The 15,633-nt window shown below is 36.3% G+C and overlaps 1 protein-coding gene across 1 annotated transcript in view; it reads right to left on the reverse strand.

Annotated features, from left to right (window-relative positions):
- LOC123316425 (dynein axonemal heavy chain 3) overlaps window positions 1–15,633 on the reverse strand; it is a 2,043,583-nt gene that overhangs the window by 903,729 nt on the left and 1,124,221 nt on the right. The window contains exons 33-34 of the mRNA XM_044902499.1: window positions 14,702–14,879; window positions 11,593–11,829 (exon numbers count right to left, since the gene is read on the reverse strand). Of these exons, the coding sequence (XP_044758434.1) occupies window positions 11,593–11,829; window positions 14,702–14,879 (415 nt within the window). The remainder of the gene's footprint in view (window positions 1–11,592; window positions 11,830–14,701; window positions 14,880–15,633) is intronic.

Genomic DNA, 15,633 nt, shown 5'->3' on the forward strand with positions numbered 1-15,633 from the left:
TACCGTACTCAACAGATCAAACATCTCCAGGAGGCTTATGAGTTCGTCCGTACTAAACTATACCGTGCCTTCCAACAACAGGCTCACCACTACAATCTTCGACGAAGAGAAATCCGATACCATGTGGGAGATAAAGTTCTACGCCGGGACCGTCCTTTATCCTCTGCCGTTGACAGTTTCGCCGCCAAGTTGGCTCCGAAGTTTTCCGGTCCGTTCACCGTTGTTAAAGTTGTTTCACCTGTCGTCTATGACCTGAAAGATACAGAGGGTAGAAAAATCTCTAACATACACATTAAAGATTTAAAACCATTTCATGCATAGTATATATTATTGTCATGATCCGTTAACCGTTCTTTAGAAATAACCTCTGAAAGGAGTAAATCCGTTATTTTTCCGTTACCAACTATATTATTATATTCTGTTTACCTGTTGATCCGAATAACTGTAGTTACACTAACTGGAAATTGTCCTTGTCATTTTCATCACTGTCAAAGAGAGGCTGCCGTCCAGTGTGATATTCCTAGTGCATCCACCCAATCTGAACCACCCCGAAGGAGGTTGAACAGGTTACGCATGTCAACCAGTAGGGAGTTAGCCCTCTGTGCCTGTCCAAGAAGCCGAAGCTACCTACAAGGAGAAATCTCGTTAATAGGATGCCCATTATCAAACATAATTATAACCGACTACACCGTAACAATTCCGTTCAAATTCCGTACAGGCACCACCGTTGACCGAAATAGTGTGTCTACAGATTTTCATCCGTTCAACATGCAATTATAAATCAAACCTGTTAAAACTGTCCGAAAAATCTGTTACTTATGTAAGGAATACCAATAAAGGATACTGTTTCACATTACAACTGAGTATATCCGTCTATTAATCCAATAGATCTAACCAATTTCTGTCCTGAACCGAATCGAAATTACTGTACCGTCAATTTAACACTGTTTACCTGAAGAAAACACCGTCTACCTGAAAACAGAGTACAGAGGAAAACCGTTCCAAGAAGAAAAGTTGACCACGAGGAACGATGAAGATTGGAGAGTTTATTGTTAGAAATTACCCACCTGCAAATCTCATACCGGATCCGAAAGTCTCAACGTCCGTACAGCCGGGTCACACCAGTCCATTGAGCCCCCACGTCGAGCTGTTGGAGGCTTTCCACCTGTTGCAGCTCCCTACAAAACCACGATGGAATTCAAACACCCGCCAAACACAGTTAAATTAGGTACTCACCGGAGGGATGAAACATGGCACGTTTCCGAACAGCGATGAAGATGAATTTCCACATGGAGAGGGAGGATTTTCCACTGTTGTACACCATTTGTCCACGGAGCGCTGAACAAAGTTCTTTGACAAGATGGCGGAGACCTGCGCCGAAATGACTGACCCTGACGTTTCTGCGTGCGCATTGGAACTACCATTCCAACCATAGAGTACTTGATCGAGTTGTAAACTGGTCACGAGTATATCAGTGGCGTGCGCGAAAGTAAGGTCATTATTTCTAGGGGTAGATAGAGTCGTGAAATTAAACTCACTATTTCATCGTAAGTTAATTTCTTCCGAGATGAAGGGGGTGTAATGAACCCCAGTTTTCTGAGGAAAATTGGAGTTCATCTTAGTGCATTTTTTCGTTTTAAATTTCCGTCTTTGAAAATATTTTAATTCTCGAATATTCCGTACGTTCATTCCGACAGGCAGAGTAAATGTAAAAAAACCGCTTATCTGTATTTCACGTTGTTTTTCTTACATGCCGCTGAAGATTTCGACGTTTTTCATCTGTTGATATGCGATAAACCGGAGCTGACGACGTTTTTCATTCTTGTCGCATTCTGGAATTTTCAGATTTTTACCGTGAGAGGGGATAGGCCTATAAAAGCAAATTTTCCCCCCGCGACGGTCACTTTTCGACTTTTCGACTGTTACTTCAGTTCTTCGGCTCACTTTTGAATTTTACTTCAGTGCTTTCCTTTCGCTTGAGTACATTTCGCTTTCTAACGTGGTTTCTAACTTCGGTTATAAATTCAGTTGATTTTCCGTATTCTTTCGCCGTTGAAGAATAATCATTTTGTGTTATTTACATCAGTGCTTAGAGTTAATTTTTTAGTTTTTCTTTTAAATCCTTGTTAGACCTACGCCGTTACTTCTTTAACTGTGACACTGCTGTACTGTATCGTTTCCTGTTGTATTTTATCGTTCTTTACCCTGTCCGCGTTCCGCGTCATAAGTGTTAAATCCGAAATCTCTTCTTTTCTGTCAATCATGGTGTGCTATAACCCTTGGGGCAGAGAATAAGAGATACCGCACGTAGTCAGTGAAATCCCGTAGTTGCGTTAAAAATAAGTGTTAAATCCGAAGTCTCTTCTTTTCTGTCAATCATGGTGTGCTATAACCCTTGGGGCAGAGAATAAGAGATACCGCACGTAGTCAGTGAAATCCCGTAGTTGCGTTAAAAATAGACATTTTCTTCGCTGTCAATCATGGTCTGCTATAACCCTTGGGGCAGCGAATAAAAGTCTCGAACAGATCCGCCCTTATTGTGTTTCATCCCCGGAGAAATACAACTACACACCGATACCGTATAGCAAGTCCTTAGCATTCGTCAGTTCTGGTTGGCGCATTTTTATTGAACCGTTAATTTTTCACTACACCCGGTACAAATTTCATAAAGTGCTCGTGACCGGATAAGATTTCCCGAATGTATTTTCACTGATAGAATCACTCATATTTTATATCACACATATCTCCCCTGTACATATAATTAGTTTCCGAAGTTGTGAATAAACTTTTACATAGTTCGATTTTGACTTCTTCGTTGTCGCTACTACCCTAGACAACACCGAGCTCTGTCTCTGGCTAGCAGCTACCCTGGTAGGTTTGCTATTCTTCCTATTGAAAAGAATAGCTGGCGCTCGAGATTAAGGCTTCTCCGAGAAACGCGCGTTACAATGGGCTTTATAAGGGCAAATTTTAACTGATCAGGGAATTTCGCAAATTTCATGGAGTTGTTGATAATATAACACAATACTGACGTATTGAATGTTTGTTTTTCAGGCTCGAACATAGTTTGGTCAGTTCTTCAGTATCTACAGATCTCAAGAACAGTGACTGATCATTTTCTTTTATATTACAGGTGAAAGTCTGATGATGTACTTCATCTACTAGTTTCTGAACTGCGTCAATCAGGTGTGTGTTAAATTTGTCAGGCAGTGATGTTGGATCTTCATCGATGTTATGTTCTCTGTATCTTCTTTTCCCTGTTAACTCTCTACATATGTTCCACATGGATCTCATTTTGCAATCTGATTTCCTTATGCTGTCCTGAAGAGATCTCTTTCTATCTTCTTTCAATACCTGGTCATAATACTTTTTCGTGTTTTTGTATTGCTCTTTGAGAGATGGATTATCAGTTGAAAGTACTAGTAAAATATCCAATTGATGTTTAACTTCTTCAGCATGTTCACTCTTCTTGTATTTCTTGTTTTTATTGGAAAGTAGCCTGGTAATTGGGAAGCTTTCATTGAAAATATTCAGGTAGTTATTGATGAAAGTTCTCCACTGCTCATTCACATCCTTCCGGTCGATTGCCAGTACATCTTCCCATGTTTGTTGTCTCAGTTGCTCTACAAAGCGGTTTCTATTTTCTTCATCAGAGAGAAATCTCTTGAATAAATATTTCATTTCATCTTTCCTATCTAGGGTGAACACAAATTTTTGTCCAAAATGATCAGATATATGTGATACAAGAATTTTAGAAATGTGCCCATTATCCAGGTTGGTACATATGTTATCCAAGCAGCTTTTAGAATGCTCAGTTACTCTAGTATAGTTAACAACCGTTGTTCTGATGGAATAGGAATTGAACATTGTAGCTAGTTTGAGCTTATTACTATTTTCATCCAGCATTTCAATGTTGAAATCCCCTGTTATAAAAACAATACTTTCGAGGTTTACTTGGTTGGAAAGAATATTTTCTAGCTGGTTAAAAAACACCTCAACAGAACCCTTTGGTGGACGATAGATACACAAGATAAAAATTCTCATTTCATCAAGCAAACACTCAGCAGCACAACATTCAAACTCTCCAGGTATTGAGAACTCACTTGCATTTTTGTATTCCCTACAGGCTATTGCATCTTTGATGTAAATGGCAGATCCTCCATGTTCATCCTCCTCTCTGCAAAAGCAGGATACCAGTCTGAAACCTTGAATACCAATCTGTGTGATTTGATCTCTTAACCTCCAGTGACTTAATTTATCGCCCTGAAATATACCACGACAGATGTTTACCAAACCGCAGTTTCGAATTCCATCTTCCATCTCCAGAAGAATACAAGTTCTCCAGTTCTTCATTAGATAGCCCAGAAACCTGACGACCTGTGCGGGTATACCATGCATTTCAAGCACCTTCAGGAGCCATGCGTGAGGCACAGAATCGAACGCCTTTTTATAATCGATCCAGGCAACAGATATATTTCTAAGCTTCTTTTTAGCTTGCTTTGTCAGTATATGATCGATTATAAGGAGCTCCTTGCATGGTTTAGACTTCTTGCGACATCCACCTTGCTCCCTTGACACCATGTTACTCCTCTTGAGATGTTCGCTTATTTTCCCAGCAAGCACAGCAGTTAGTATTTTATAGATCGATGGGAGCCATGTGATGGGTCAATAATTTTCAGGATCAGTGAAATCTCCTCCTTTCGGTACCAGAAACGTCCTTCCCAAAGTAAAATATTCTGGTATAATTGTAGGGTCATCTAATGCTTTCCGAAACAACCTTGCCAAACAATTGTGCATACTGGTAAAGTTCTTCCACCAGTAATTCTGAAGTTTGTCCACTCCTGGCGCTGCCCAGTTTTTAGAGTACTTCAGAGCCCCCTTAATATCGTCCATAGAAATCTCGACTTCATTCATTTAGTCCCCTGGTAAACTCGCGCGTACGTCCTCGATCCAATATGCTTTTTCATCATATGAGACCTCCGTTCCCCAAACATCCGTCCAAAATCTATGCGCCCTAACAGGATTTAGCTGTTCCTTCTCCGATGTGTTTTTTTGTTCTTCGAGTTGTCTGAAGAACCGCTTTTGATCTTTTGCGTACAGCCGATTGTTCTTATAGCGTTTCACTCTCTCTTATATCTTCTGATACGGCTACCCAATGCTTTTATTTTCTGTTTCAAGACATCGCACCTGAATGATTTCTGATCCCTGAAGTTAGGATCTCGACGCTTTATCTTGAACTCAGAAGCCACCCTCCTCACAGCCTTCAGGACTCGTCCAGACGGAGATGACGCATTGAGGTAAGCATATATTACACCGATTTTCCTTGACATACATGATATTTTTTGTTCCAGGCGTTTCCTCCATGGTGGTGTTACTATCGGCGTCGCCCTACCGGGTTGATCCAAAATCTCAAGACCAAGCACCTCGCACACCGTCACAGCACCAGCGTAAACTGAATCGACGATCTCCTCAAGCCTCTCCACGCCTAGAAGTTGTTGTTCCAGGAGGGCATTCACAGCCCTCACAGAGTCAAGTGCATGCCTGGTGTACTGCACCCTGGGAATACGCGGCCTCTCTTGCGGTAACATTCCGGAGTATTTTATATAATTTTTAAAGAAGGCTTCCTTAATTTCCTCTTGCCGTACATCTCTAGGGAGTATTCCGCTGCTTTTCCTACGGAAAGATGATCTTCTAGTTTCGATCTCTGTTTCCAAAACCTCTTCCTGCGCTATCACTCGTGGAAAACAACTCATGTTGATAGCATTCAGCTCTGCCTGTGATAATTTAAGATTGTCAACTATCCATCTAACTCGATTGGACAGCAGTTGTGCATATTCAGGTCTGAGGGGGCAGATGTCCTTCCATATATCAACCAAAATTTGGCGATATCTTCTGTCGGTCGACTGAGCAAGTTCTGAAGCAATATAATGTGCACGCATCATCATACAGTTTATCTTCCCATGTCCATTTCGTGCGTCCGTCCCGTTGTGGCCTTCTAGCGGAATGAGCTCTCGGCTCATTCCGCTAGAAGACCACATTCTTCCCTACTTAGGACGTTTCTCTAACGCCATTTCCCGCATACTTGAGGCTTCTTGTGATGGGGTGAAGATCTTCATGTCATTACTACATTTATGTCATTCTTATGATTGTTTATGATCCCCTTAATTGCGTCGTGGATATGATTTTTATATGTTTCTGAGGTTCTAGTTTTACCATTTCGAATGTACCTAATTTGTTGTTGCGATACCTTTACTTACTCGCCGACAATTGCGATAGTTTCCTAGACGGGTAACTACTATATCTATGTATTTGTTATTATTATACAACCTCTTTTACCCTTCTAGGAAAACCCTGATGATGGTCTTGTTTTAGACCGAAAGCGCTTGGTTTTTGACATAAATAAATTAAATACCACACCGTAGTACTCCTGATTGATTTATTTAATAAAAAATTTCAGTTCGCAAACCAATGGACGGATACCATTGAGCGATATATTTTTATGTAGGGTGTTAGGTGCTCTATAAAAACTTCCCCATAAAATTTTTCCATAAAACGGCTTCTCGAAAAGTTATTAGAGCTTGAAATTAAATTTTTGTCGAAGTAGCTGTTTTTACTCGGATATCGGGGAGAAATTATTGAAATTTACTTTGAAAATCAGGAAATCGTTCTCGAAAGTTATAATTGATATGATTTTATTCAGATTTAAATCATTTATGACATTCCCAAATTGTCAACCTCAACAATTGTTAGGGAGTTAGTGTTTTATACTCTTCAGAATCAAATTATTTAGCATGTCTTATTTCTCATTCACTTGGGTCAGAAAGAACGATTTGTTTTGTGCCCTCTTTCAGATTAGTGTTTGATCTTAAACTCGGTACTTGTCTTCAGTTTCATCCATAATACAATTTTGTGTATTCTTTATTTTTGCAAACCCAAAATGACCGCATTCACAAAATTCTCGCTATATGATTTCATTGGAGAAGACGCAATGTAGTGAAAGTAACATAAAGAATTTTGATTTCTTCAAAGATCTTTCTGTTGTTAACGATTCAGCGGAGCGAGTTATTGGTTTAATTGAATAATGCAGTAACTACTAAAATATGAATGAAGAACAGTTACAGTTTTTTTACAATTGATCAACGAATATCGTCATCGTTTTCCGGATTGCAACAAAAAATTTAAATTATTTGCTTAGAACATATTGCATATTAGAGATATTGAATATACCAACACGAATATAATTTTTTACAATTGAATGAATGTTACCATGGTTTCTATATGCGACTTATTTCTACTATCATTAAACCTACAATCCCACAAATATCGAGACATTTGTTGAAAAATTGATAGTTCACTATTTTGTGACAGCGGCCATTTTGGGTTTATAAAAATAATGAATACACAAAATTGTATTATGACTAAAACTGAAGACAAGTGCCGAGTTTAAGATCAAACACTAATCTGAAACAGGGCACAAAACCAATCATTCTTTCTGACCCAAGGGAGAAATGAGAGATGCTAAATAATGTGATTCTGAATAGTATAAAACTCTAACTCTCTAACAATTGTTGAGGTTGACAATTTGGGGATGTCATAAATGATTTAATAACTGCTGCAAGATGAAGATGAAAGGAATCTGCAAGATGAAGATGAAAGAAATTAATAATAATAGAATATATGCATGATAAGTGAGAGGTTAACATCAGAAAGTCCTTTGTTGGTAGGTTGGGAAAAAAATCAAAGATGAATTATCCAATCCATGAGACCTCAAATAGCTAATTTTAAATTTCACAACACTCTTCTGCTCAACAGTGTGAATAAAAGGAACAATGAAATGTAGTGACTTTTTCTTTCGATAAAAATATTCAAAAATTTAAAAAAATAAGTTTATCTCAACACTTAAATTTATTTATCTCAACACTGAAAACGTTGCGTTTGAAAAAATCCTTCAAGCTCGGGATTAGTGACCTGGAGTTGGGAGAACTTCTCAAGCCAGAAGCTTGGCTCGAGGCAGTAATAATCCGTAGATTTGGCAGTGATCAGTGGGACAATTGCGGTGATAAATGTAATTGCCAAACAATCGGTGAGATCGATGCTGGAGAAATCTTCTAACGAATTATCTTTTTATTATCAAAATGTGAGAGGTTTGAAGATTTAAAAATTTAAAACTTTTTACGCGGGGTAACGTTCAAATGTAATATGCCGCTCTCGGATTTTAGTTATGAGATTGTGCGACAAAATCTGGGATTGAGATCATTGGAACAGAGAAGGAGAAATTTTGACCTTATGTTTATTTTTAAAATTTTGAATATTTTTGTTGATTGCAGATACCTGCTTGAGAATCTCAGTCTGAATTGTAGTAGAGTGGGCCTCAGAAATCGCGAATTATTTATGATAAGATTTTGTCCAACCAATTATAGTTATAATAACCCATTAGACAGAGCACTAAGACAGGTAGAAATATCGATTTATTTTCGTCAACAATAATTTCTGTGAAATAATATTTGGAAGAGGATCCAATATTGTATGTGTATATGTCCTGATTACAAAGGGTGATTTTTGTTTATGTGCTTGTATTTTTTTTCTTTTTTTCTTCCTTCGAATACTTCAATTCTGTATTATATTGTAAAATGGCATGTCCGTATGATTAAATAAATAAAAACTGTATCCAGTCTTTCTGAGAATAGAATTAAGAACAGACGCAAAATTTCTATCTATTTCATCTCCGCATCTTTCATTGTGAGAGATTAGGAGAACTCCTGTTCGTTCTGTAACAACTTCGCATTTTGCATTACGGAACAATAAGATTTCTTGGAGATTTCCATCACGACTTAAACCCAATTAAATTAAGAATTACTGTCAACTACAAACAAATATGTCTATGTGCTTGTGAATGAGCAAAGCGTATTCTTTGAAAATACACAATATTCCAGAACTATATATTTCTTCTTCCTAATACATGGTTGCCAGATCTTACCATTCGACATCATAATGTCGAGTGACTTCCAATGTCGAGTAGTACCCAAAAATACCGATTTCGAAAGTCGGTAGACATTTGCACTCGACAGTTTGTCGCGTTCTACATTTTTGATAGACATTTGAGAATCGAGCCCCAATACTCCTACTTTACCTTCAACTATTTACGTGGTCGTATGCGCGATTTTTTCGGAACCTGTTACTCAAAATATGGCCGAGCACCTCGAAATATCAATTTTTTGTGTGTTTGCTCACCTACTTAAGAGTATAAAGGCAAAACTGTTAAATGGAAGTATACCGAAATTGCTGACAAGTCTTCGAACCCTCTGCTACCAAAAATCACCGATGACCATTTCAGTATTTCATCTTTCAATGCGATGAGGTTGAAATAAATATACTACTTATATATTTAGCGCGTCATTAAGTAACAATGGTGGTACTACAACAGGTTGAAGAGTCGCCAGCCGATTGGTTACCTACATCGGAGTTTGTGACTGATACGGACAAACTCTTTGAATGAACAGTTGCAAGCTTTACATTCATCTGCTAAGGTTGTGGTGTGCCGTGAGTTATGATTTCATTAATGAGCAAGCATCTCTAAGTTATGATTACAAAAAAGATGAAAGTTTTGGCAGTGCCTATTAACTCCCAATAATGTCATCATATTCAACTCAAAATATGCAAACTATGCAAACATACATAAGTCATGCAGTATTTCCGACAGGGAAGATGATTTTTCGCAAGCTATCTCACTTGAGTGGAATATTATTTTCGCATTTGAAAAATGAACTTGACTCATCGAATTTGAATTAAAAATTCCGATCATATTGATGTTGATCTGATTAATAAAAATGCCGATTATTACATCAACGGATATATAGCAAAAAAATTTTTTAAATCACATAATTATGTGATGTTTGTGAAGGAATAATTTTAGATAAGAAAAAAATTAACAAGTCAGCATCAACTGTTCTTCTATTTCGAACAAGAGAAATCACTTCTAAATTCCAAGTGGTTACTTTACGCCTGTGAAGAATTTATGAGTTCATGAAAAAAAGTAAAATTATTTATAGCGATTCTTTCTGGAACTTGTGACAAGCAGAAATATTATGAAAAATCTTGTGAAAATTATCAGAGAAGAAAATAATATTTTATCTCATCCTTGTTATTCCAAAGCCCCTAACCATTTCCATTTTTGCCATTTTTCCATTACAAAGGGTGTTTTTAGATTGGACACACAAACGAACAGAGGAGATTCCTCGAGTAGTTTAAAGAAAAAAAAGTCTCATGAACATGAGACCGCAAACGAGTCATTTTCGGGTCACAGTGTGCTAAAGTCAAGATTTCTTTAAGTTTTTCTCCTAAAGTGGGTATCTGTCAATTTGAAAAAATATGAAAAAAGATTTGTCTTTATACTAAACTTCATGGTCTCTTGTAGTTTTGTCGTATCTGATACTGATTCCGAGAAAAACACTTTGAACCATTCTCTCAAAATCCTCAGAAAATCCAAATTGTCATGAGGTAGAAGATACGACGAAACTACAAGAGAACATAAAGTTAAAGATTAAAATCAAGCCTCTCTTCACATTTTTTTCGAATTACCAGATGCTCACCAAGAATTAAATCTGAAGGAAAGTAGGGGATGGTATTTCAGAACAAATATCCCCCTGTAGAGTTGCTATCAAAATTTGGATGTCACATGACGTTAACTCTCAATTTCAATATCTATGCAAGATTTAAATTGAATATCTTGTGGAGTGTACATACTATAAAAAAAAAAGTTTAACATTACTTTAACACCCTGTATCTCGAGAACAGAACGTTTGCAATCCTATGTTTATGGTTTTTTATTACCTGAAATTACAAAGAATCTCCCCTGTTTGTTGTACTTGCAAGTTAGGAACACACTGTATAGGAATTAATTTCAAAGAGAAACCTACTCGAACAAATTCTCTATACTATGGTGAAAATTCCATCAATATCAGACATCTGGTTTCGAAGTTATGTAAAGGACTTTTCAAAATGGAATATAATTTTGTATTAAAGTTAAAATTGGTAATCGTGGGTAGTCCTCGGAAGTTGCCATCTTTTTATCAACCTCTGCGAAGATAACTCGAAGCTTACACAGCAGCGCCGGCCAAAGAGATTTTGAGTTTTACCCCTATTGTTAGTACGATACCCTGCCGGCGTGGATACCTGGGGAGTAAAGAACGCACTTTGGGGTGGCTACCCTTCCTTGATTGTGTAAAGTAGACTGTTATTGTTTAACCTATTATATCGAGTTTTTCACATAAGGATTTCGTAGTAGTGCCTTTTGCGTTTTCTTTTTACAATTTGACAAATAAAATTTGTGTACGTTGATTTTGACTTTCACTGGTTGTCGCTAATATCCCAGACACCGCAGAACCTTGTCTCGAAGCTATCAGGTTAGATTTGCCATTTTCCCTTTAAAGAATAGCTGGCGCTCGAGTATCCCGAGGAAAATGGCGTTACAGTACTACAAATAAACCAACGTTTCCCATTTTCCTTCTCATTAATCTTTAATATATAGATATACTGTCCAGGATTCAATCAGTCTCGATCCTTAGGAGTAATACATATTTTTCATATTCTCACCTCAAATACAGCGTACTCTGCCATGAATGATGCCATTTTTACAGCACTATGCCTACCCGATCCACCGATGCCGACTAGCAGACAATTTCCATTAGGTTGAGTGAGTACCCTGGAGACTCTAGATACATGCTCTATGGCGAATTGAAACATGACCAAGTTCATTGGAGATTTGGATATCAGATTGTACTCATTTAAGTAATACTCCATTTTCTCAACGAGGTCCTCCATATCGATTATCTGCAAAGTGATTTAGAATTTTATTTCATTTAATGAAAAAAATTGAAACAATTGCAACCAACGAACACGATCTCCACTAAAATGTTCGGTGGTCAGAACAAATCAAATTCGAGCACTTTCCTATACTCAGTGTGATGTTGGATTTATATTCAGATCAATATGGTTCAATGTCATGTTAGATCCCTTACCCAGAATTATTGATACCCCATCCTCGTTTTCTTTTTCTGAGAAACTAACAAGAGTAGTAGTCATTGTTAGCCACATTCTTTTGTTTTCGAGTTATAAGCGAAAATTGGAAAAATGGCGATATTGAAATAAATTAACATCTCCGCTAATACCGATGATAGAGGTCTGAAATTAAAGCATCATACTTGCACTTTTTTATGTAGAATCCAGTGGCATGTTCGCTTTTTTAGCAGGATTTTTAATTACGAAGCCATGACCCAAAATTTTTGGTTTTCCATAGGAGAAAATAGATTTCTGTGCAATTTTTCGAAAGTTGAATTTTTACTGATTTCAAAAATATACAACATGATATGATTTTTATCGATATAAATAAAAGAAAATGGTCAAAAGCCTTTTTTCTCAATATTTCTATGGTTTCAACTATTAATGAGCATAAAGTAATGTAGCATCGTATGATAGACTGTATTTTCGTTCTTTTTATGTGTATGGAGTTTTGTTATATGTAGGATTTTCGAAAATAAACATTATTATTATTACTACCACAGTCTCCTTCTATAAGTCTTTTCATTTCTATGTTTCTTACTCAATTTCTCCAAGAGAACAATGGACAGAGAGATTCGAACTTAGACTGTCACATCAATGGAATAATTTTAATAATAATAATAATAATAATAATAATAATAATAGTAATTCATTTGAAAATTTTAATTGAAAATTGAAACGTTATTATCGTTTCAAAATTCTATTTGAAAAGATTTATGGAAAAAAAGAAAAGTTAAATATGCTCGAATGTTACATTAGCTGCAATTTTAATGAGGATAAAGCATCGGAAGACTATTTAAACAGTTCACCAAAAAAATTCACCACAATTCAATATTTAAACGATTCAAAACCAATTTGTTGGAACATGGAAGTTTCGAAAAGAGAAGATCAAAAAAGTATAACATACACTTCATTAACTGTAGTAGGTACTGTATCCGCCAATCCAAATATTTCGAGTCGTCAACAACAAACAACCTTTTCTCCGGCCTAGAGGTCGGATCAGAATTTTGGTATTTGGAAAAACTAGAAGAAGAACCGTCTTTCTTGAGAAAGTTATATGGTCAGACGAAGTTCACATAGGTAGTAGTACTGGGATATTGAATAGACACAATGAACATTTTTGGTCAGACATCAATCCACATATTACTTCAGATGTTCCTCATCAGGATAGGCTTGAGTTTAATGTTTGGTCTGCTATTATGAAAAATTGAGTGTTGGCCTATTGCATTTACAAAGGAAATTCAAACAGCCAACGCTATGAAGTAAACATTTAGCAGCACATTGTTGAAAGATATTTAGAGGAAAAATATTTTTTTCTACAAGCGTGCGCGTTCAACCTTTTTCCCGCACGCATTCCAAGTTGCAAAGAGCCACGCAAATATTATAGAGTAAATTAAATTCTATCATGTTTCTATGCATAGAACGTCAACGTTTTCAACAAAACGGTGCCCCACCTCACTACAGAAAAATTAGAGAAATATTATCAAACATTATCAAGGGCCCATAAACTGGCCAGCTCGTTCACCTGATTTTTCACTATTAGTCTTCTGAGGATACATTTAGTACAAACAATATAAAAAAAGTGAAACAAGTATAATAGAACTGAGCGAAAAGTTCCTAAGTTGCTTAAACACAGATCAAATATTCATCTATTTATTACGGTGGGAAGTATCGAGAAAAGGTGTCGACTGTGCATTGCTGCGGATGGTCTACGATTTGAGCATCTTCTGTAAAAACTTGATCTTCATTAAAAGTTATTACTGACCAATTGTTTTCACTATTATATTATTTCTTCTTTGTTTGTCTGTTGTTTTCCTAATTGAATTGTTTAGTTCAATCATATATGCTTTATTTTGTATGCTATTTGAAATTGATTGGTAATTGTGTGTATTTATTCTGGAGACCTACAAAAATAATCTTCTGGTGAATCCATCTCATTAACACTGTTTCGATTGAAACAGTCGATCTTATGGATCTTTTCATCATTACCGAATCCACTTCGAACTATAAAAATATATTGATACCATACGATGTTATATATTTTTGAAATCAGTAAAAATTGAGCTTTCAAAAAATTGAACGTAAATCTAGTGTCCCCATTTAAAAAAAGCGCAACTCTGGGTCATATCTTCGTAATTAAAATCCTGCTAAAAAGGCGACCACGCCACTAGATTCAACTTAAGAAGTGCCTATATAATGTTTCAATTTCAAAGCTCTATCATCAGTATTAACGGAGATATAAATTTATTTTGTATATTATTATGAAGTATGTTATTTGCTGTTTATGTAATTTTGTAGAGTAGGGTTATTGGGGTATCAGCTGCTATAAAAAAAACTCTTTTTCCTTGTAGCTCGAGCTGAATTTATGTTTATATCGCCATTTTTTAATTTTCGCTTATAACTCGAAAACAAAAGAAGGTGTCCCAAAAAAATACTACTATTGTTATTTTATCAGAAAAAGAGAACGAGAATGGTGTATTAGATTTTGTCTATATTCTGTGTTTTAAAAGCTGTAGTGTTGAAACATCGAAATTTGCTCACTTGTACTTGAATTTGATCAGTACAATTCCAAATCATAAGCATATTGTGACAAAAAAAAATGTGATGTTATGCATGTTTTCAAGCTGTTCGTTTTTTTTGTTACCTCATCATATATCTTGGTGGTGGCATCAGGAAAGAGAAAGTTTCCAAAAAATAATTTCCTTATATGGTGGGGAGCAATCTTTTCATCATCTTCAGTGAGCAGGTTGGCACAAACTTTCTGCAAGTGTTGACGAAAATTTTCGTAGCAGGCGTGTCTCACTATACCGAATAGAGTGATTCTGAAAAAAATTGCTCTCATCGATATTATTTTAGCGAAAGGTTCGGCGCAATGAATGGATAATATGGTACCTGCAGGTAGAGCACTTTGAACGGTTCAGAAAGTTATGCTTTATGTTGAGTAATTGTTCCTCGCTTTTCGAGATATTCAGGATTGTCAAAAAATTACATACTTTGCCTCTTTTTGTGGTGGTCTTCTTGGTTTCAATCTGTTTTTTGGATAATATTCCTGAATAGATGCTCTATCGAATGTAATTTATGATAATAAAAAAAATTGTCGGGAAGTAGACTTGAATAATAATTGAATAATTTTATTCACCGATAATAATAATTGTTAAACAAAGAAAATGGGAAATGTCAATAACAGTATATAGGAAAAAGAGAAATGAACAGGCGGCATTCACCCATCTACCCTTACATTGAGAAAAATTCATCCACACTATATGGTTGCCAATGAAGTAACACAGGTTGGATTTCTCCTCTTGTAATTACTCAGATTTTTTATATGTCTGGGAAGTTAATTGAAGAGTTTTATACACATGTACGTGCAACTTCTCTCAGTTAATGGTAGACTATACCCAGTATATAAAAGAATATTATTTCTTGTATTGCAATTGTTAATCTTCTCGAAACTCCCGAAGTATTGAGGATTTTGTAATAAAAATTCTAAGGCTTTTTATATGTACAATCCCGGCAGAGAATATTATTTTTTCTCTCTCCGCGACAGGTCTCTCTATATTGCATCCTGCATATAGC

This window comes from Coccinella septempunctata, chromosome 7 (genome assembly GCF_907165205.1).
Source record: "Coccinella septempunctata chromosome 7, icCocSept1.1, whole genome shotgun sequence".
In the NCBI taxonomy this organism is placed as follows: domain Eukaryota; kingdom Metazoa; phylum Arthropoda; class Insecta; order Coleoptera; family Coccinellidae; genus Coccinella; species Coccinella septempunctata.